Below are 21,949 nucleotides of genomic sequence, written 5' to 3'. Positions count from 1 at the left end.
TCGGGCTTGTTTATGTGATCTGCTTTCACTTTGTTTTGCTGTGTGTCATTAGTGTGTATAATACAACAAAACAAAAAAAAACTAAAATCAAACTTCAAACTATTGGGAAGCATGTCCCCTGCATACCAACTTTGATTATAGAAAAGAAAATGTTTCTGGTGTTTTTACCAGAAATATTTTATTTTCCAGTACTGTGGATGACCGCTGAAGTCCATCGCATTGTGAAAGTAGTGTGGTGGACATCAGTGGGTCGTCCTCTGCCCTAAAGCAGTTAAAACCCACCAAATCCATGCAGTTGTATCTCCTGTCCAACAAGAATTGACAACAAGCTGCAGGGATATGATGGCCACATTGTATTAACTTCTTTGTTCCATCATTGTAAGGGACCTCTCCAGTTTCAGGAGGCCCCCAGGATGGTAGGCTTCTGGGACTGAGGAACAGTGAAAAGCACAGTGGCCAAAGAAAGGTGGCAGGTGCTGCTAATGGCCATGCATAGCCAAGATAAATTTGCAGTTGTCACAAATGGTATATGGAGAAAAGGAATAGAGAGAGAATACAAATATTGAAAAATGTAAAGAAGATAGAAGAAACGATAGAGAGAAAAGGGTCTAGAATAGGAGACAAGAGCACGAGAAAGAAAGTAGAGTAAATAGGAAATGCAAACAAGAGCAGGAGAGACAGGAATGGCGATGTAGATGCAGCAGCAAACAGAAAGGGATAGTACAGAAAAGAGAGGCAGTGGGGGAAGGATAGGAGTTTGGGAGTGAATAGAGAAAGCATGAGAGAGCCTAAAGGAGCAGAATGACAGGTAGGTAGATGTAGAAAAATGATGACTGGAGAAATTAAGTCTAATTTATAGCTTATCACGTTATTGGGCAAAACACTTGGCCCACTATAATTTCAAAGCATAATTTTGTTTTTATTTTCTAGAAGTGCCTTAGCGTAAGGTCCAATAATCACCTTGCATAGGGGTATTTAAATACTAGTAAGGTCTAACCTTTGTTACGTGATACACACATTGCTTTTTGTAAATTGCTTAACAGTGGTATCCCCTTGTTATTTGTTGCTATAAATTATTGATTAGAAGTGCTGATGCCTTCTCTTTTATTGCATATCAGCCATGTTTACAGCTGCTGAAAAGTACAGACTGCTTGCTAAGAAGTTAAAGTTCTATTAAGGAAGATATTTGACTTTCTAGTGTACATTTAAATATGGCAGTTTAACGGTTTCATAACATGAAGCTGGACTTTTCTGCTCCCGTAGTAATGCAAGTAAAAATGTTACATTTCTAATACACATGGCAGGCAGCCATGCTTTCTACATTCATCACTCAGAAATGTGCATGCTCGTCCAAGCAATGCCAGCCACATATAGAGTGCCACCTTGAGGTTCCTATGCTAGTAGCCTGCTGCATGTGAAAGAGTAGAGAATGCCCATAATTCTGGACGTGGTGGACCCTGTTGCATCCAAATAGGAGGTACCATGCAAGCACCATCAAAGAGAGAGGTTATCACAGAAAAAAATCCTAGATGCAAACTGTGAAACTATCACTCAGCGCATTAGAGGCAGTGCAGTTGCTAGTGACCTCAACCTGGCTACAGGACTCAATAAATCCATCCAGGGTTCACAGAATCACCTATACTTTACCATGCCTACCTGTCCTGCTGGCAATGTCTGACAAGGGTCTCCTTTTGCACAACCTGCCCGTAACTGTAAGGGTTGTATGCCAATGACGGAGCCTGTCCATGCAGTTTTGATGGGTGCTTTTGATGAAATGGAATTGGACTATCTTTTGCCACAACTTTACAGTGAAATATAATTGGGGGACCTTCCCACTTCCCCTGTAAATTGACATTAAAATTCATTTTTTTTTCCCATTGTTGCATCCCTAAAATGTTTAAAACACACTGTTCATCACTAATTTCTCAAAATGCTCTTGGTGGATATGCTGCAAGCTCTCTGTAAAGTTACTTTAAATTAGTTCCAAATTAAATTAAAACTTCATTTACAAAGTTGGCCAGAATTAGGAAACTCCAACACTTTATGAAGCAGATGAGGTTTCCTAACCTTACTTGAGGAGAAACCAATACTTGGGAAAGAACGCACCTATAGAGCACAGCTTTAACGTTTAGTCATAGCTGAGGGCCATGCCCCCCTAAAAATGTACTGCTAGCTACAAGGCCTGCCAAAGGGCTTTTGTAAGCATTTAGGGTTATGAGGCATAAAACAGAAGCTCCCACAAAGCCACATAGGGTGCAAGAAGGTGTAGCTGTGGAATGGTTTATTGATAAGTACAGCTTGGTGAAATGTAGGAGCCTTACTTATGGAGCCACTGACTAGCAAAATACAGATGTTTTTTCAGAATGACTTCGTCACCTTCATTGGGGACATCTGAAAATCAGATTGTATTTTACTATTTGGTGGCTTAATAACCCCACCCCAAGTGAAGGTGGGGGACAGGTGGTGACTGTGGCCATCAACCTCTAACATGTTTATGGAGCCACTCAAAAGTCCGTTGACTCAAGACAAGCAATGGCCCCCCCAACTCAAAAAAGGCAATACACTATTCCAGTACACCTTTCAGTTATAGTACAACAAAGAGAAGCAAACTGTTACGGTCCTAAAACTTCAGCTTTTCAGAGAATAAGATTAATTATGTTGAGTGAACCTTTTTTGGACAGCTAGAGGTTATAATCAGGTGGCCAAAACAATGAGCAATTAGGAATGAAAAGGCTGATCGAGGTTGACAGGCATGCATTTTAAACTACTTTAAAATCATTTTTGGTCAACAAACACTTTTATTCATATCAATGTGACCCATCAGTAAAAGATTGACAGTTCTATTATAAGTTGCCTCTGCTCATTCAAAGTAGAATCTTAAAATTAACTGCTGAATTGACAACACACCTTACTAATTCCCATTCAACAGTCAGGACAGCAGTCACTCCTCAAATTCATACAAATAAACATGCATGCAACATGTTCCACTGCAGTTGAATGCTTTCTGTGGGGTGACGTGAAACACTGTTGAACTAAAAACATTACTTTACTCCATGTGACTGGAGCTCATTTTCATCAGTCAACAATTTGCTCACATAGTAACATAACAAGAAAACAACAACAAAATAGGTTCACTCCAGCTACCAAGTAATCTTGAAAAAGGTCAGTGTTGTTGCTATTTAAGAATTTTAGGGCAAATATAGGGGACCATGCTCATTCTCTATCAAATTTGAAGACAGATTACCCGCCAGTGATTGCAGGAAGTCTAGTTTTTATGTGCAACACACAATTCCCAAGCACTCATATGGAATCACAGGCAAATGTTCTAGTCATGATCACCGCCAGCCTGAACCATACAACAACCATAAGAAAATAAGTTTAACTGAATGTGAACACAAATCAAACAGTCAACAGCATGATCAACTGATCGCTACAAAGTTTTAGGTTGGGGGGCACTCACCTTGTTGTGTTCATACTTGTAGGGGATTTTGAGTGTTTCGGCTGCACGAATCATGGCCTGCATAGCTGTGAAGATGTTCTGGTACACCAGTTTAGTGAAGCCTCGCTTGTCTTCATCAGAGTATCCCGATCCATGGATGATCCTCATCTGTTTGATGAATGTGCTTTTACCGCTCTCACCCGTACCTGCCAAAGAGCAAAGGCAACAGACCCCATCAGTCGAGTGCTGAGCTAGCAAATAAACAACTCCACGGTTAGAACAGGTTTTTGAGATGCTACAACCACCATTATGCAGCCTACCTGGAAACTTTTACTGGTTTGATCACAGTGTGCTATTGCTTCAATGTTAAACATGCACTTCCTGAGCGGATTGAGACAAAGTCAACACACACTGCTCCTTATTTGGTTAAGTTTTCTCAGTATTGTTTTGGGCTGTGCTTTCATGATGCTCATTGGTGGATGGGCTGGCCAATGAGTGTAGAGGGGAGATAGTGAAGGGGAGCATGCTTTTTAAGCTTCAATGAGACAAATAAGATATGGCCCTTGCAGAAACTTTCCATGGGGTTCTATTGAGTGTACAGTTGGCTTCCGCAGCATTGGGCTCTGTAACATCATGGATTTTCCTATCCACGTTCTTCACTGAGAAAAACAAACCTTATTTAGAATACTGCTGTATTTATATGTATTGGCACTTTGACACAGCTGTGGAAGAATCCATTTTGACCACTAGCCACTGGGAAGTCGGATAAAAATCAACAAGATCAACATTTTGCCTCGACAAATAACAATTATGAGGAAGATCATACAAAATGATGGCTGGGGTAACAGAAAACAGGTGGCCTTATAATATTTCCAGAAAAGGTGTTGTCTAGCGCCTCACTAAAGACCACTGTTCTTAAACGTGATTCAGCAAAACTACCATCTCTCTCTCTAAGGCAGTTTCATAATACAGTATAATTGCATGCCATTACTTTTATAATTACCTTCAGGTAATAGACAGTATTCCCGCCTGAGTGTTATATACAGGGCACAACAATTATAGCCCATGCCCTGCAACAGCAATCTAAATACAGAAATAGCAATTTTGAAGTAGATATTCCTTAATTCGCTCTGAATTTTAACAAACGATGGACAAGAGAGGGGGCTAATGGCTAAATTGCTAGTTTTGAAACCAGGTTATTGTATTCTAACCCCGGCTTTGCTGCTTGACCAAAACACTTGTGGGCCTCTGGTCCCTTCATCCCCCTCTTCTTCAAATTACATGTTCCCAGCAATACCACCCATTGGTATGTGATCAGGTTCAAACAGGACACAACACTCAACCACGCTCTCTCCCTCCCACTGATGCATTTACTTTAAAAAATCCACTGTTGCTACTTGGCACTAGGTCGCTACTAAACCTTAAATACACAAAATAATCTGAAAGCAAACTCTGGCCTTGCAGTTCCCTCTTCCTCACCAGGTCGGAGCAGAATGGTCTTAAAGTCCCTCTGTTGGGACATCACAGGTCGGATGGGGCCCATTAAATGTGTTTGTATATAGCTCAAACTAAGCAAATAAAAAAAAAAAAAAGACACAAACGCAGTTATAAATAACTTCTATGAAAACAAAAATAACAGAAATGCCGATTAGTCCGAAACTGACATCAGTAAACCACTAAGGTCTAACAGGCTATCCTGACTAGTGGCAGAACACTCGAAGTCTCTTACCCATTTCAGTCATCGTGACAAAAGAGCATCCCTGTAATTTACAGAATCCAAGCCTTTGTATTGTAAACCAGTAGCAAATTATGAACTGATCACATTTCGGGATTTTGCAAATGCTCCTCATGCTTGCACTCGTACAAACCCCTTGCAACATGACTTAAAGAAAAAAAAAAGCACTATGATGTAGCCAAGATTGATCATGTTGTAGCGCCTTGTTTTTTTTTAAAGCCATGTTGCATAGCAGCCACCACTGCTGTACAACATGTAAAAACAAAACAGGAAACAGTGCAGGGGTTTGAGGGTTCAAGCAACATGAGGAAGGAGGGTGGGAAACACAATGGAGGGATGGAGCGGTGGGTTAGAAACAATGGGAAATAGGAAAAGAGCAGGTAGGTTTACAAACCAAGTGGGAGGGTGGATTCAGGAGAGTAGGAGGAGAGCGGGGTAGGTTAAGAGAAAGGTAGAGAGCAGGCGGTAGGTTAAAAACAGAGGGTGGGGTGAAGGAGAGGGATTGCAGACACATGCACTTTCTAAGAGTGCATGTAGGGAAAAAACTTTTTAGAAAGTACCTGCTGCCATTTGAAGGAAACTGGCCACAGGAAGCATACTTTGTCCATGCACTGAAGAATGCTCTAAGACTCCAAAAACCAGCAGGAAGCCGAGGCCAGGAGGAGCCGAGGACCAATAGGAAGCAAGGAAACAAGAGTGACATCGGAGCCAACCAATATCAACTAAATGTAAATAATGGGCGGGCTCTAAGCCCCTTTTAAAAAAAAAATATTTCTTCATTACAAGAGATTTCACAAACAGCACAGTGCAGACGAACCATACAAAAAAAAAAAAAAAAAAAAAAAAAAAAAAAAACTTAAAAGGAGCTTTTTTGCTCACCAATTACTTATTATTCATTGGCATCATTAGCACTCTTCTTTGCTGCATTCTAATTCGGCAGCACACAAGATGATTTTAGGGTCCGTCCGCTTCTCGGCTGTTAAGGAGGTAGTATTTATTTGCATTTTTATATTACACGAACCGAAGGTACTGGAGTGCTTTATATGAGTCCACATTCATTTTTTGCCATGTTGAGATTATTTTCCTACAGCCTCGTGTGTCCGGATTTCACACCATATATGTGTTTTGGTTGAATAAGAGGCCTGGTGTGCCTAGTATTTGTACGAGTCCGTTTTGCACTGTTCTTACTGAGTGAGGCACAATCTTGCATTTCGGTGTATCTTTTCTGTGAAGCACAAAATATTTCCTGAAAACTTAAGTGTTTCTCTGCGGCTGAGTGCACACACTGGCAGGCCTCTGTGAACTGCCCAGAGAGGCGCTGATGGGAGCCTGGGTCTTCGCAGCGCTAAAGGTGAGCATTTGAAACCATACTCTGCCTCTGGATCTTCTCGCACCTCCAGTCCTCGTGTTAATGTTGATGATAAACCTCCAAAGACTTGAGGCTATGTCATTGTTTAGAAGTGGTACGAGTGTGCACCTCAGCTGTTAAGTAGCTATTTACATTGTATGGCTTTACATTCCAGCGACTTCAAAGTGATAAATGACTACAACGACCCCTCACCCTCATAATTCATCAAAAGGATCCTGGTGTAGCATGCAAAGACTACAGCTCCTAGAACAGTGGTTCCCAACCTGTGGTCCGGGGAACCCTGGGGGTCCGTGAAGCCTCCTCAGGGGGTCCGCGACTGCTTAAAAATTAAATAATATTAACAGATTAGGTCCCCCGCTTCCCGTAATGACCCCCGGATTCCAATAAAGATTCAGCGGGGGTCCCCGGGCACCAGTAAGGATAAAGTGGGGGTGCACAGAAGTCAAAAGGTTGTGAACCACTGTCCTAGAATGTATGGCATGGTTAAGTTAAAATCAAGGGCTGGAGTTGCGGTATCTCCCGTGTCACAGGTCACACAGTCTTGTTAAGTGCGCTGCCTTTAAATACATCACTGTGATGAAGTACGCACGCCCCAGAATGTCCTGACCTGTTGAATGAAAGATCGGGACGAACAACGAAAGCAACTGGATTTAAAGCTCTGCAAATTTACTTCACTTGAACACCAGTGTTTTGAAACAAAAAATATTTTGATAGGGTTATTCATGTCTTTATGCATTCTTAAGTGGGTCATCAAGCCATATTAAAAGTACACATTTGGAGTCGCAGCTCGGACATCAACATTTACCCGCACACGGACACGGATTTGCAGAACCAGATGTGTGGACATTTACTGTCAGACTGAAGTTAAAACAAAAGAAGGTATGTCGAGTATATCACATTTTCAATGGTCTAAAGTATGGCAAGGGGGTATGAAAATGGACCACTAAGTAGCCATTAAGAAGACAATAGCACCTATCCGCAATCAAAGTGGCCCACATTAGAATCAGAAATTATGAAAATGTTTTTTTGAGTGCCAAAAATATGTTTGCGTTTAGCAAATTTGATTTTTTTTTTCACTATATAGCACAAACTTGACCAGAATGTATTGGAGAGCTTTATCTGAGCACCAGTTACATTGCACAAGGACCCGTTTATATATATATATATATTATAGACACGGGGATTAAATGATTCACCCAGAATCACAGGATGTTGAGCAGACGCTGAAATTTAACCCTGGTTCCCTAGTTTCAAATTCAGCAGCTCTGGTCGTTACACCACATCCTCGCCCCTCAATATTAAATGTTAGCAGGGCTCCGACTACTTCCCTAATAACAACTACACCATATATTCCTACTTCAAACAACAGCAGACACATTTTTCTTCAGGGGACACACTACATCACCGTAACTGCCCTATCTATGAAAACGCTGGCGCAGGTCAATATACTCTGCACATGCAAGGGGCACCATGGTGTGGGTTCGCCCCGGCATTCATTTTCAGGCCTGAGAAACCATTATAGACGGGGAGGGTTGATACGCATTACTGGAGGGTCGCCTCAAAGGCCTTAACATCCTCCTTGGAAGCATTACTGCCCCAAACTCCAATTAGGACACATTCTGGATGAGGTTCTCTGAGGTGTTGGTCCAGAAAACCCACATACCATACATCTTAGGGGGTGACTATAATTGTGCCCTTGACCTACAGCTACATCGCTCCCCCGCCACTCCCATGCTCCCTCCCCTATAACCAGACGGAAATCTTTACCAACTGGGTGGTGCACGGTGCACTAGCGTACGTGTGGAGGGCCCTCCATCCATCCTCTGAGGTCTACTCCTTCTATCCTGTTCCACATGACATGTTTGTTTGCCTCAACCATATGCTATGCTCTTACACTCTACTACCCTCATTACAAGCTGTGGACTATCTAGGCCACATGGTGGGTGACCACAATGCCCTTATTGTGAAAGTACAGTGGGGAGTCATTCCCCACCCGCCACCCCTACATGACACCTGCTTGGAAGATCCAGCTTTGTGAAATTATTGTATATGTGAGAATTCCTAAAAGAATGAAGGTACGTACTGTAACAAGCTCCTTGAAGGTAATCTTTCATAGTGGTCACCTGTGGCATCTGCATTGAGGAAATAGCAGGTACTTGAAAATTATTGAGGTTGAGCAGCATCGGTCATCCCTGGAACGCCAAACCGAACAAAGTCCCTCCCATCGACCCGCATTAGTTGAGGCCAAATGTCTACATGCAGCCCTCATGGAGCATCCATGGTGCTTTGATTTCACTGATATGCAGCTAAAATCCATATGGAATGTGATAAATGTGGTTGCCTTCTCGCCTTGCTGGTTCACCAGGAACAAAGGGAGGCATTAACCTCTCCTACAGGTATCATTCCCACATTCACAGAGCACCTCTGTCTGGACGGAGATTGGGATTCATTTCTTACTCTCCTTTTCCTGCCATCTATCGCTACTTCCCACTGCAACACATCAGATGCTATAATAATGATGGAAGCTATTAAACAGGCAACCTAAGACCTGGCCAGGAATACATTTTACCCAATAGTTTGGCACCCAGACTGGCTGGCATGTACAACAAAGCCCTGAAACTGGAAGAACTGCCAGCATTTGTCCAAGAGTCTCTCCTGGTCACTCTTCCCAAACCAAACCGAGATCCCACCTTCACATCCTATCGCCCAATCACTATACTAGGAGCAGACTACAAGATATTTGAAAAGATCCTAGCCACGAGATACGCCCAAATCCTCATGGAACTTATCCATCCAGACCAGAATGGGTTTATTCGAGGGCACAGCATTTCTCACAATCTTCAGCATCCATTTCATGACCAGGATCATCTCTTGGGGCAGTTCCCTTTCGCTGTGTGCCTGGTCTTGGACCTGAAGAAGGCATTTGACTCCCTGGACTGTAGCTATCTGTTCTAGATCCTGTTGTGGATGGGAATGGGAAGACGCCTCCTTGCATACACCGGACTCCTGTACGCAAAACCCCTCTCACTGATCCAGCTGGGGAACCACATATCTGCCACATTCTCTGAAGAGTGTGGCACCCGGCAGGGTTGCCCCCTCTCAGTTTTGCTTTTCGCGATGGCTATGGAGCCCCTGGATATCCGCCTCCACCAAGATGGTGGGCACTGGGGTACCCCCCTTGAAGTTCGGATACAGGCAGCATTGTTGTACGCTGATGACCTCTTACTGCTTATCTGTGATGCCCAAACTGCCCTCATCCTCATTCAGGAGGCGCTTCTGACATTTGCTCAATCATCCGGCCTTGTAGTCAACTGGGGCAAGTCATCTGCATACTCACTTCGCTCAGACCTGGCCCCCACTGGGTATCAACCTGGAAGGGGCACCCTTCACCTGATAGAACTCTGCAGTAAGATACATGGGAATCCACTGCTACCAATCCCTGACTGACCTCTTTGATGGCAACCTACAGCCCGTGCTGGCAGAACTGAGATCCTCAGTATCCCTTTGGAACAAGTTACCACTTGCGACAACATGGAAATTGCTCGGTCAAACACCTTGTAGCACTATAGTTGACCAGAAACAAACATCCCCCACATACACGCTGTTCTCTAGGCGCTTCTCACTACAAGAGACAGTGGACACTTCATTATTTGGCTCTAGAGAGCATTTCGAAACCACACAGGAATTTCCTTGGGACCGCTCCATGTAAAATAGAAAGACGATGTCAGGAGGGCACTGAACAATTAGGAATGGTTCCCGGCACTGGCCTTACTCCACAATGTCTCCAGAAATGCCAGATTAAAAAAAATCACTCGATTTTCACATTCCCCACTGCGCTTAGTTAACCCTCGAATTCAATTACTATTTCCTCACCTCCGTTGCCCCGGATGCAACTCGGGAGAGGTGGACCTCCACCATATGATGTGGTCATCCCTGTCCTAGTCACCTGCTGGCAGGACATCCAAAATACTCTTCGAGAGGCCACCATACTCACTGACACATTTAAGGGAGTTTGTGCCCTCTGTGTTTTCAAGTGCAGAAATACACGGTTTGCACATACTTCTCTGACCTAGCCCTACTACTGGCCAAGAAAATGCTCACAATGCAATGGAGGGCCCCATCCGCACCACACTTGGCGGTAAATGGGGGACTGCTGAGAGAACAGCCCTACTCTATGAAGAAGCACGTCACTCTCACAAACACCCCATAACCCTGTGGCAGGACACACTGCCAACACAATTCCTCTGCCCTATGCCTCAAAACGACCTCCCGCAATGATCATCCCATCCCGAAAACCTCGCCCTTCAGGACTTATTTTGACCGAACACCTTATTTATACCTTAGAATTATTTGTGCCCGCACCTCTGATATGCTATACCTCTTTCCCCCTTCAGTTCCCTACCTGCCATACATATACATGGGACCCGCCCATCCGCATGCCCCTGAAAATCCTTGTAACACAGTCACATCACCATCAGCCCTACTTGCTCTTTGCTAATACACAATAAATGGTGTCTGCCTCCACACCCATCTCTCTGCCAAGTTCTTGTTGTGCAGGTTGCAAATTGCAATAGTCAAGTTCTTTTCTTTATGTAACGGATGTCACATCACTGTTTGAAATATTGTGTTTACATAGCATATTGCAGAGTTTTGCAACTTTTTATATCTTTGAACTTCCCAAGACTGTGACTTTTACTACATCACTGTGTTCATGTCCCTTAAACTCTAATAAAAACATTATTAAAAAAAACAATCACTCCCAGGAAGGTCCTGTAAATGGACAAAAATACCCCATTGCTAACTATTCTGTGGAAAGTGCACACACTATGTGCAGGTGAAGTCACTATATTTGATTAACTCCTCACTGCTAAGGTTGTCAATGGTCAGTCCTCATTTTTAACAACCACTTTACCACAACAGCTGAGAGAAACAAAGAAACAACTCTGCTTCTGCAGAAAACAAAAACAGAAAGGAGTGACTGTTTCAACAGATGTGACAGAAGTAATGTCGGTATGCATTATGGAACACACAGAAGTAAAACATTTATGCTCAAAGAGAGAAATGAAACAACATGTGCCTGATTGTGGAGCAAGATCCAGAGGAGCACTTTTAACAGGCATCCCCCACAATACAGCAACATGCATTGCTTTGTCAAAAACTGAAAGCCAACCCTCTCATTATACTAAGGATGGGAACACAACTGACGATTGAGCAATATGTAAAGAAATGAAAGTGTTGCATAGCTGTCAAGAAGAGTACCTGAAAATTTAAGACTTGGAATGGACCTGAATTTCACCTACATTCAGAGTAGAATTTTCATTCAAAATTAGTCATTAATTTCCAAGTCTTAAGCTGCTCAGGAAGTATTTCTGGTGCGCAATATGCATTCACCGGCAGTACTAAAAGTTATGTCATACGGACAGAATATGTATCAGGCTTATCCAGAGCTGATATAAGAGTATCATGGGAAAAGACAATGGACGACATGGATGAGTGAATGATGCAGAATTCAGAGGTGGTAAAAAGAGCAAATATAGATCAGAAAAATACAAATTTGCTCCAAAACTAGTTCAGAGAAAGGCATTAAAAAAACCTTTGGAATCTAAAGTCCTTTAAGTTTTCTCATTATGATCTCCATTCTGAATATTTTCTTTACCCCAAAGTGGTACATGTGGCTTTTACAAATGCGACTACCATAACAAATATTTCTTACCACAATGAATAATTATTTCATAGACCTTAGGTGACTTGCAAGTTTGTGCCTTTTAAAACCTCAACACAAGATATCGTAATATTGTACTTCATTATAATGTTAGGAGAAGGCAACATTGTGATTTGTATGGTGAGAATTTCTATTAAGTGTGTGAAGAACAAAAGAAGAACTCTGAAGCAAGTCCTGTTAGACAAGAGTGGAAGAGGCTCATAAGCTGAAAATACATGCTATGTACTGATGTACTGCTCCACTCCCATCACGGTTGACCACACCAAACACACTGGCATGTCAAGTGTGGCAGCATCCACATAATTACATCACACCCCAAGCCATAGTGTAGAAATCAAACTAGGGCAGGTATATAAAATGAAAAAACAAGTGGTAAGGTGCCACAGAACCAGTAATAAGTACATACACCATCACCTAAGAAACGTAATACATCTTTTAACCCTGCACTACCACTTACAGATTATAACCATAATGGTATACATATTCCAGTAGTAGTGTCTGTTGGGAAAGCGATTCATAAATCCTCCTGGGTTCAAATGTAGACTATTCATTAAGGCCGAAGTCTAGGTGTCTGGCACTGTAGAGACTTTGGGTAAGTGCAGTAAAAAAAACAACCCACTAAAATAGGAATCCTCCTACAATGCCTCTACCTGCTTTTCTGCAATAGAATCATTACCATCTGTCCAACTAGAACGCAAACTGGGCTACAAAAAGTGGCTTAAACGTGCCGGCTTGGATAAATTGCTCTCCAAACCCTAAAAGATCGAATTCTGCAGTGAGACTCTTGCATAGCAAATCCACAGGATTAGCAAACAGGGATGATCCTTGGAAGGGTCATATTCAACAATTAATTTTATAGATTGGTTAGAAGTCAAAAACATGGAGTTTTCACCTCAGGGTACAAAATGACATTGGACAACGAGAGCTTCATTCTCATGGATGTAGCTTCAAACTCCTTGGTGGAAAACACCTATTATTGCCACTTACTCATCTGAAGAAATCCACCTTTTCTATGTGATCCCCCCAGATTTTTCGTCTTCTGCTGGACCTTATATTTTTGCTTGTTTTAGAGCTTTGTGTACTTTTTCAGTGCTTACAGGTAGTAAAGTGCTCCCCTTTTAAATGTGGTTAAATTGGCTTATCCCCAAATGGAACATTTAACTTGCCCGTATGTCCCTAGTATATAGTGGAAAAATGCACCCAAAGCCGGGTAGTTAAATTTCACCTGTAGACTATAGCATATATTTTGCCATTCACTAGCGTGACAAGCAAAACATTACCTCAAGCCTACCATTGTATCTGGACTGCTGCAGTTTAAACCTGCAGCACAACCTTGTTAAAATAACCATTTTTGACAAGAAAAATTGTTAGTAAAATATTAGCATGTAACCACTACATAGGCATTGTAGCCCACAAGGCAGGGTGTATGGCATTTAAAAGTTAAAAAATTAATGTTACCATGTCTCTACAGTATAAGGCCATAAAAGCTATTTTCACAGTTGCAGGCCTAAACCACAGTGTAGGTTAAAAATAATACTGATCCAGCTAGAAAAATAATTAACTATTTTTAATAGTAATTAAAAAACACAAATCAACAGAGAACATAGATTTCTAATAATTATTAAGGAAAAGTAACTTTGAGAAAATTATCCTTTAGCTGCCTGAACAGTAAGGAGGCCAATCAGCATAAACCTCTACCAGCTCTAAGCCTGTTACTCGAGCACTGAATGGGGGTGAATGAGGTGTGAAATGCTGACCAGGCGCAAATAAAAGGCTGCCATGAATAGGCAGCAATGACTATTCTGAGGTCAATAGAATACAAAGGGTGGGGGCTGTGGACCTCCTTTTGACACCGCAGTGTCAAGTCCTGCTTGAGCCTGTTGAGCCACATGTAACACTTCAGGCACACTTGAAAGGTAAAGTACAGGATGCCATGACAATTGTTCTGGATCCTCTGTTCGGTTGCTGAAGGACCCTCCTTTTGTTCAACCAGACCTCTAACTCTGGGTTTGTTGCAGGTACTGTACCTGTTTTAATCTGGTATTTTAGTGTTCGGTGTAGAGACACTAGAATTACCATACTACACTCCCCACTCACAGCCCCAGCTTCAAAGCCCAAGTTTAGTGTGGCCAAAGACCTTCACCATCTTAGATATTTCCTGATACTTTGCATTTTGGGTCTGTTTGCAGTAAGGCAACCAGGATCTACTGAAAAGGGAGTAGGGCTGGCCCTAAGAACCTTTACCTCACTGGTTAGCGAAGGAGCCAGGTACCCCCCCTCCACCAGGCATAAATGTGTCATCTCATCAGAAGACTTTTTGGACATGCAGAATATCATAGGAGGATTGGACTGGATGCCTGTGCCCTGAGGGGAACCCTGAAGTACTGGATCTGCTCCCTACTGTACCCAGGTCAAAGAAGTTGACTTCTGTTCAAGCTACAGGGAAACAACAAGCTACAAGAAGCCTTTCCTTCAACTGCCCAGCTGATCAGTGGCAAATGGACTTGGACTGTACTTTGCTCGACACCCTGAGAGTCTCTATGTGCCATCCATGAGGTCCTGGGAGCCTTCAGAAGGGTACTCCTGTGGTGGACTGAAATATATAAAAGACTAAATTAAAAGGAAAGAACAAAAGTAGTTGGTGTATTCAATTCATGCTCCATCGAGCTCAGCCTCAAACTGCACCTAGGTTACGGTCTACCACAACCAACTATTATTGGCACTTTGTGCTTTTTGGCATCATTTTTATTCAAAACTATAAAAATTCATATCTCCAATTCCCCTTAACTGATTTTTGACACTTTATTCAATCTTACTGTATTTTTATAAGTCGCGTTGGGATTTTTATTGCTCCGCATTCTGACTTTCCTACTATTTTCATCCTGCATAGATACTTCACACACTGTCTTAAATTAAGCCTGTATGCTCGATGACGTAACTATTGGTGAGGAAAGAGGGAGACTTTAACCCTGACAAAAATTATGATTATTCCTAGGAGTGGACAGGTGCCCATCCCAAATAATCTAATTTCTTACACCATTTACAAAAGCTAAACATAAACCCTTGTCTTATGGCAGAGATTCAGATTTTATTTTTTAAACTCCTGCCTCCTTCCCAGCTGATCAGGCCAAAATACTCTGCATAGGACACATGGAGTAACTAGAGTGCAATCCAGGGGGATTCAGAATCTGGTCTCTCCATATTTCATATGGCATATTAAGGTTTACAATATCCATGTGGGACCATTCTTTATGCGCCACAGCTGCTAAACGAGTTCTGAATTCAAGTGCTCATCATTGGCATAAACGGCAATAAACTGCAATAAGCAGAGAACTTGTGGGACCATATTCCTGTCAGCCAAAGCAATCCACACTCTTCATGGAAACTGGGAACTCCAGATACAGCTTCATTGCCTTTCCTGAACTGGAGACTAACTAATATATTTGCATCATAGACCCTTATGTAGCTCTTAACGGCCTGTATGTGCAGTATCTATAGGACGTTTTTGACATGGTCATAGGAAGATCACTGAATGTGTCACAGTCAAGGCATTCATAATAAGAGGGCTCTCAGACTACAGCTCACCCTAATGCAAGTATATTATTAGTTCAATGTTCACCTACACAAAGAATCTGGCTGTTTAGACACGGTGCTACTAGAGAGGGCCTCTCACATCCCGGCACATATCCCTTGATGCTCTATGCTTGCTATTTTAACATCTGTCATTGTAGACTATTCTAGATAAAATACAACATTTTCACAAATCAGCACAAAGGCCAGATATGTGCAATAAAAATTGTGTCTTCTCTGAGTAATCTGCCAATAGATTCCAGAACAAGACATTAAATCTCTTGTGCAATCACTGGTGCTCTCCATTATTTATATTGCAACACTCTCTTGACTTGTCTCCCCAAGGCCCATCCCACCCCATCTGAAATCAGTTCTTCATTCAGCTGCATGCTTCATTTATGGGGCCAAAAGGAACAATCACATTTCACCAATGCTGGCTACTCTCTGCTGGTTGCCCATTGAAGCCAAGTCAATATACAAGATCATCCACTCATCCACTCTTGGCAGACAAACTCTCTGGTGGCACTAGAGCGAAGAGTTGTAAAGCCGTTAAGGGTATACTTGTAATTCTATGCACTATTTAATGCAATTGTGGACCTTATATAATGATCTTATTTCTACTGTAAACCTCTGGGTAATGTTCACGTGATATAAAAGTGCATAAATAAAAAAGTAAAACTTCAACTCTTCCAATACCTCTGTTTCGGCGTTTCTAAACACCTACTGTGACTTGTGAGTGCTGATGTTGATGTAAGGCATGCCAGCTCAAATCAGGTCTACAAATTAAGAGGGGCATAGCAGAGATTTGGACTAGCTTCATAAAAAAGTAAAACTCGGAGATCAACATTCAATTATGAAATATCTCAAAGATAACAACTCATTACACTGCGTGGAAACTATAAAAGACATTGTCCGGGTAACACAATATACAACTACAATGTTCAAATACAAGAAAACAAACAACTTCGAGAGGATGGGCCTTCGAAATAAAAGTTGTTAAATTAGAACGTTAAGAAACCAGTCAACTTTAACTCCTGCAAATGTTTTTGAGATTAGATCATGTATGGGTGCACCATCAATTATGACTTTATCAACATCAGTACTCATGGGCCACACACTTGTTGACATTGCTAGGTTTATGAGAGATTAGAAAGTTTTGAAAACCAAACATTTAGATTATCATGATGAAATGGAGACTGTAAAGTAATGCCAAAGTAGACTAATTACTATTTTGAAAATATTTTAAAAGTGCACAATACATTGAATTTTAAGGCTGTTAACACATATCTAAACTTTACACTATGAGTTTAGCTCCTAAATGTGACAAATTTGTCTACAATGTAAAAAGACCTAACACGGCTAAAAGATTTGCAAGTCCAAACAATAAGATTCAGGTAATTATAATAATAAAGAAGCTGCTGTATCTTGTATGCAAGAGAAGAGAAACACGGCGGGTTAAGAGGATATAAGGTTGCCACTAAAGTAAGTACTTCAAAAGTACTAAAACAGCGCACAGTCTTATTAACTAGCTATTTTTCAAGGCAAATGGATCAATATTCCACAAACCCTTTTCCTTAACAACAATTTACAAATAATTCACAGCCAGCATAAGAGTAGCACATGTGCAGACCATAAACACATGCAACCAAATATAAGCAACACACACTCAGGATGGCTTCTCCATTTTCCAAAAATCTGATTTCTCTAGCACAAATGGTTGGTCAAATCAGCATTTTAACACTGGGAAGTCATTACGCACATTGCCTGCCTGGCAATCAGCATTGCGAATTCACCTTCATTAGGTGTCAAATATGATATTTTAAGTGATGAGAGCAGGCTTCAGACCTCAACATGTCCTGAAGATCTCCACAAGCTATGAGTGAATTAGAGGTAATGGTAGACAATGGTCTGAATGACCGTCATATGACTCAGCATTTCACAAACTGTGGGTCATCGCGGGAGCAGATTTTCAGTGGGTCGGGAAAGTCAGAGCAAGAAATAAAGATGCCTTTAAATGTTGCGTTTATCTTGTCACATTTGCTGGTGCTTCAAAGACAGAGGTCTATTGTCAGGCTGTGTCTTCTGACAAATTGCTGCTTGGGATCGGTGTTTACTTTTCTTTCTCTGACTGGAAAGGGAGAGGAGTATTTTTAAAGTGAATTATGTGACAATCTTGCTGGAGTATACAGTGTGTGGAAGGAAAGTCTGTGGGCTGTAGTTTTTTGCAACGCACAACAAAATGTAAATAAATGTATGAACTGTGTGCATTCTATAGTAAAGGAAACAAAAATAAAGCATTTTTTGGTAATTCTGAACTCTGCTGGAAACACATTTTAATATCACCAAAACGAATCAAGACACTTTACTTGGAGATGTACAAATGATCAAAATTCACGGAAATTTAATTTCTCTAAATAATTTTTGTGCTGTATACAATACTATGCCCACTAAAGGGAGGCGAGTCATGAAAGTTTGTCGTTCTAAAAATTGGGTTGTGGTTCTAAAACATTTGGGGAGCACTGATAACCACATTTTGCAAAATGCATGGTGAAATTGATTATTGTGTATATCACCCTTGTCCTCTAATTCTCCTCTGATGCCTTGTTCCTTAAAATATGAATTAATGCACAATTAGCATTATGATCAAAAAAGGAAATCAGAGATAAAGGCTGCACGCATGATTTCTAATATGAAAAAGGTCAAGAAAAGTTGTATGCATGGCTCTTAGGCAGGAATCCATTTTGTGCCTGTGGTTTTGTTGGTCTTATCTTCCTTCACCAAGTCTTGCCCATTAGAAGCCCCACTTTTTAGTTAGCTACAATCATTTTTATCATTGATCATAATCGTCAGCATCTTCACACACATGAAGGAGGCTACTAAACAGTTATGATAACATCTATTAATGTGCAGATGGGTGCTGGGATTTTCCACTTTTCTGATACCATATTAAATATTTACTCTTAGATTGACTGTAGGACTCTCATGAATTGCCTTATTATAATGGACTTTGTTGAAACCATCTGTGGGCTGCTACATACTTATACTTTATAAGCTGTGTGTTTCACAGGCTCAACTTCAGTCTGCAACAGGTTCGCATGAATTTGTCTAGGTGCTTTCCATACCGTAAGAAAAGGAATGCCTTGGCATTGTTGATATTAAACTCCATTTCTAAACGATATGACCTGATTTGTGTTTCAGTGGATCCTGTGGTAACACTAGCAGATTCCAATCACACTTACAACCGTGTTTTTTGCTGCACTGTGTATGCAAAGATAACTGCAATAGAAAACAGCACGAAAAACTGATTAGAACGCAGTAAAAAAAAAATAGATGGTTACTCGCATCAATCTGAGGAGAACACTTCTTGTTGACTAGCCAGAGATCAGGGGCTTCAGTTTGTAGTTCCATCTCATCATGATTGCCATTTTTATTTTCAAGATCCTCAGCAGACCAAAAGCATTTCCTTCATTACACAGCATAAGGCTCTATTGGCGCTAGACGAGCTGGACGGGAGAACATCCGTGAGTGTTTGAATTTAATCGCCCCTGTACTGACTTACTCATAATTCAATGCCTACATATCGAAAGTGAAGGTAGCCATCATACCCACTCCAAATAATTAAAGTTGTCTCACATTTCTATAATGCTAAAATCTCTGTCACTTTAATGAATTTCTTAAACTTCTTTAGGCGTTAAACATGAATGCACTTTTCATTCGGGTATATAGACAAATTAAAAACGTACCAATTTGTTCCCACTAAAGAAGGCAAATTCAGTAATGAGGTAAAATGTGATAAAACACCAATTCTGAAATCCTGTGACAGGTCCACTGTGTGGGAAAACAAAGAATTTAGCCCTACGTTTGATGTGCGCAAACAGGAATAAAAGTCTACTGAGACCCTGTACTGGATACGCATCTTACTGCCACTGCCTCGTTACTCACCCAATGTCGCAGCAGGCCCATATTCATGCACAAAATGTGCCACATGGTGTTATTACCCAATGTCTTCAAGAAAGCTGAGTGCCACTGAATCAAAAGTGATACATGCTAAAAACATCTTCACCGAGGAGATTGAACCAGGTACATGTTGCAGCTAATGAGAAGTACACCAAACACACCTTGAACCATTAAACCTCTTTTAATCTGTAGCGTGCAGAATCGTCACAACTGACTGTCACATAGCAAATAGTCAGTTTCCTGCCAGGGCCTCCGAACTAGGTCAAAAAAAATAAAAAAATAGAAACATTTAACAGTATTTCATGCAAGAAGAGTACCCATGCAAATTCAATTCCTAAAATGCTCAACATAAAAACGGTACTATGAACCCACATCCAATGATGCCCCTAAAATAATGTCCTGAAAATGAAACAATTAACCCATTAACGAACCAAACATAAGGGAAGATTAAGAGTTCCAGAGGACCACTGCCCCTATTGTTAGTTGGGACACTTCTAAGACTTTTGTACTCCACAAATCAACAAAAATGTATGGCTTGGAGCAGCTGACAAAGTACTGCGCAGGGGTCTCATAAGTGTAGCACGGTGTGTGACAGTATCGCGCATCATAGAGGAAAGCAAGAGAGGTAGAGGCGGTTACGAGAGGCACCCACAAGCTTCCACTCAATCTTGGCGGCTGGTGGCTGCTTGTGCACTACTTATTATTTCTACACATCTAAATCTTGCACCCAAGGAAGAGCTAAGATCTGCAAGAACTTGAGTTTATTCCATCAATATAGGATTGAGGTTTCAGCTTTTGATGCTTCCTGCTCCCTCTATCATTTTTCATTACTTAAGAACTATACAGAATATAGAACGCGTGGCATTTTAGGTGTACATTTACATTGCATGTCTAACAGACTTTGTTAACAAACCCCAAATTACACAAAGAAGTACTAACAGGTGTGTTAGACGGTACTGGAAAATGTAAAATCCCACTCATAGTGTCTGCACAATAGGAAAACTAGAGTGTAACTTAGAACGTGGACTTTCTTCAGAGGGATAAACACAATATACAGAAAATGTACACTAGGTACACACGCCTACCTTTGCACAGCTCTGGTTACATACTCGGAGGCCCACAGGCTCTATCTGATTATTTAACCAAGTCCAAACCCAAACAGGATACACACTAGTAACAAGTTCATAATCTGGATTGCTGCAAATAAGAATCTTTTTATGCAATATTTAACTTGATACAAACATAGCCCTCCTAAGGCAATACAGTTAACATGAAACAATTGTATAGGTTGAATTTGGCACATATGATGAAAACGAATGTCCCCGCCCTCCTACTCTAGGTCACCAGCACTTATTGTAGCCAACCTGGAGACCGTGACCTAAACACTGCTCAATTTCCTGCACACATGGGATCTGAGTCCTCTGCATTGTTTTTTAAAGGATCCAGCCACCATTTTCCTACAGGGTGGATGAAGTAAGAAGAAAGCAGTGGCCACATATTCCTTAAACAAAGGATTTCAGTTATCAACACACACAGTAAACACACTGCCTTTAGCAATGTAATACTCGTGTAAAGTGGTAGAGGTGGGTGAGTATCTCCTAAGGAAAATACAGCCCTACAAAACATCTGGCATAATTTGCACAGTCAGGCCTGGTCACAAGTCCATCCAATTAAGGGTGTCCAGCCTTCCATCACCCTCTACCAGCATCCATTTTATGTCTGCTGGATAAAATAGAAAAAAAATAGATATCTGTTATTTCTCCATAAACCCAATGCTCGAAGCAGAAAAGGACAGTCTCTTCTGATAAAACCACGCGATGTGAAACAAGGCAGCAAAACACAATTACGCTGCATATTATGTTAGAAAAAAAGCTTATTATATACACAGAGCTATCATTTAAATAAGCAAATCTTGACATGAGAACAGGACACAGCACCCAAAACCCATGCTACAACCAAATACGAAATGACCAGCAAAACATATATGCTTCAGCTCACGTTCAGATGAAATTCTGACCACGTGACTTTATTTTGATTTCACGAAAGCAGACTCATCTAGTGAGGCCAAAACAAGGAAGAGTCAAAGTGACGTAGATTTAAAAAAAAAAACAGACGAGATGCAGAGATGTACGTCACCTGTATGTATATACATTTTCA

At 41.2% G+C, this 21,949-nt stretch overlaps 1 protein-coding gene across 1 annotated transcript in view; it reads right to left on the bottom strand.

The window, feature by feature from the left end:
• LOC138288559 (guanine nucleotide-binding protein G(q) subunit alpha) overlaps positions 1 to 21,949 on the bottom strand; it is a 520,535-nt gene that overhangs the window by 299,106 nt on the left and 199,480 nt on the right. The window contains exon 2 of the mRNA XM_069230080.1: positions 3,461 to 3,645. Within this exon, the coding sequence (XP_069086181.1) occupies positions 3,461 to 3,645 (185 nt within the window). The remainder of the gene's footprint in view (positions 1 to 3,460; positions 3,646 to 21,949) is intronic.

This window comes from Pleurodeles waltl, chromosome 1_1, assembly GCF_031143425.1.
Source record: "Pleurodeles waltl isolate 20211129_DDA chromosome 1_1, aPleWal1.hap1.20221129, whole genome shotgun sequence".
Classification (NCBI taxonomy): domain Eukaryota; kingdom Metazoa; phylum Chordata; class Amphibia; order Caudata; family Salamandridae; genus Pleurodeles; species Pleurodeles waltl.
The sequence above is the reverse complement of the archived record's forward strand: the minus strand, read 5'-3'. Positions and strand labels throughout refer to the sequence as shown.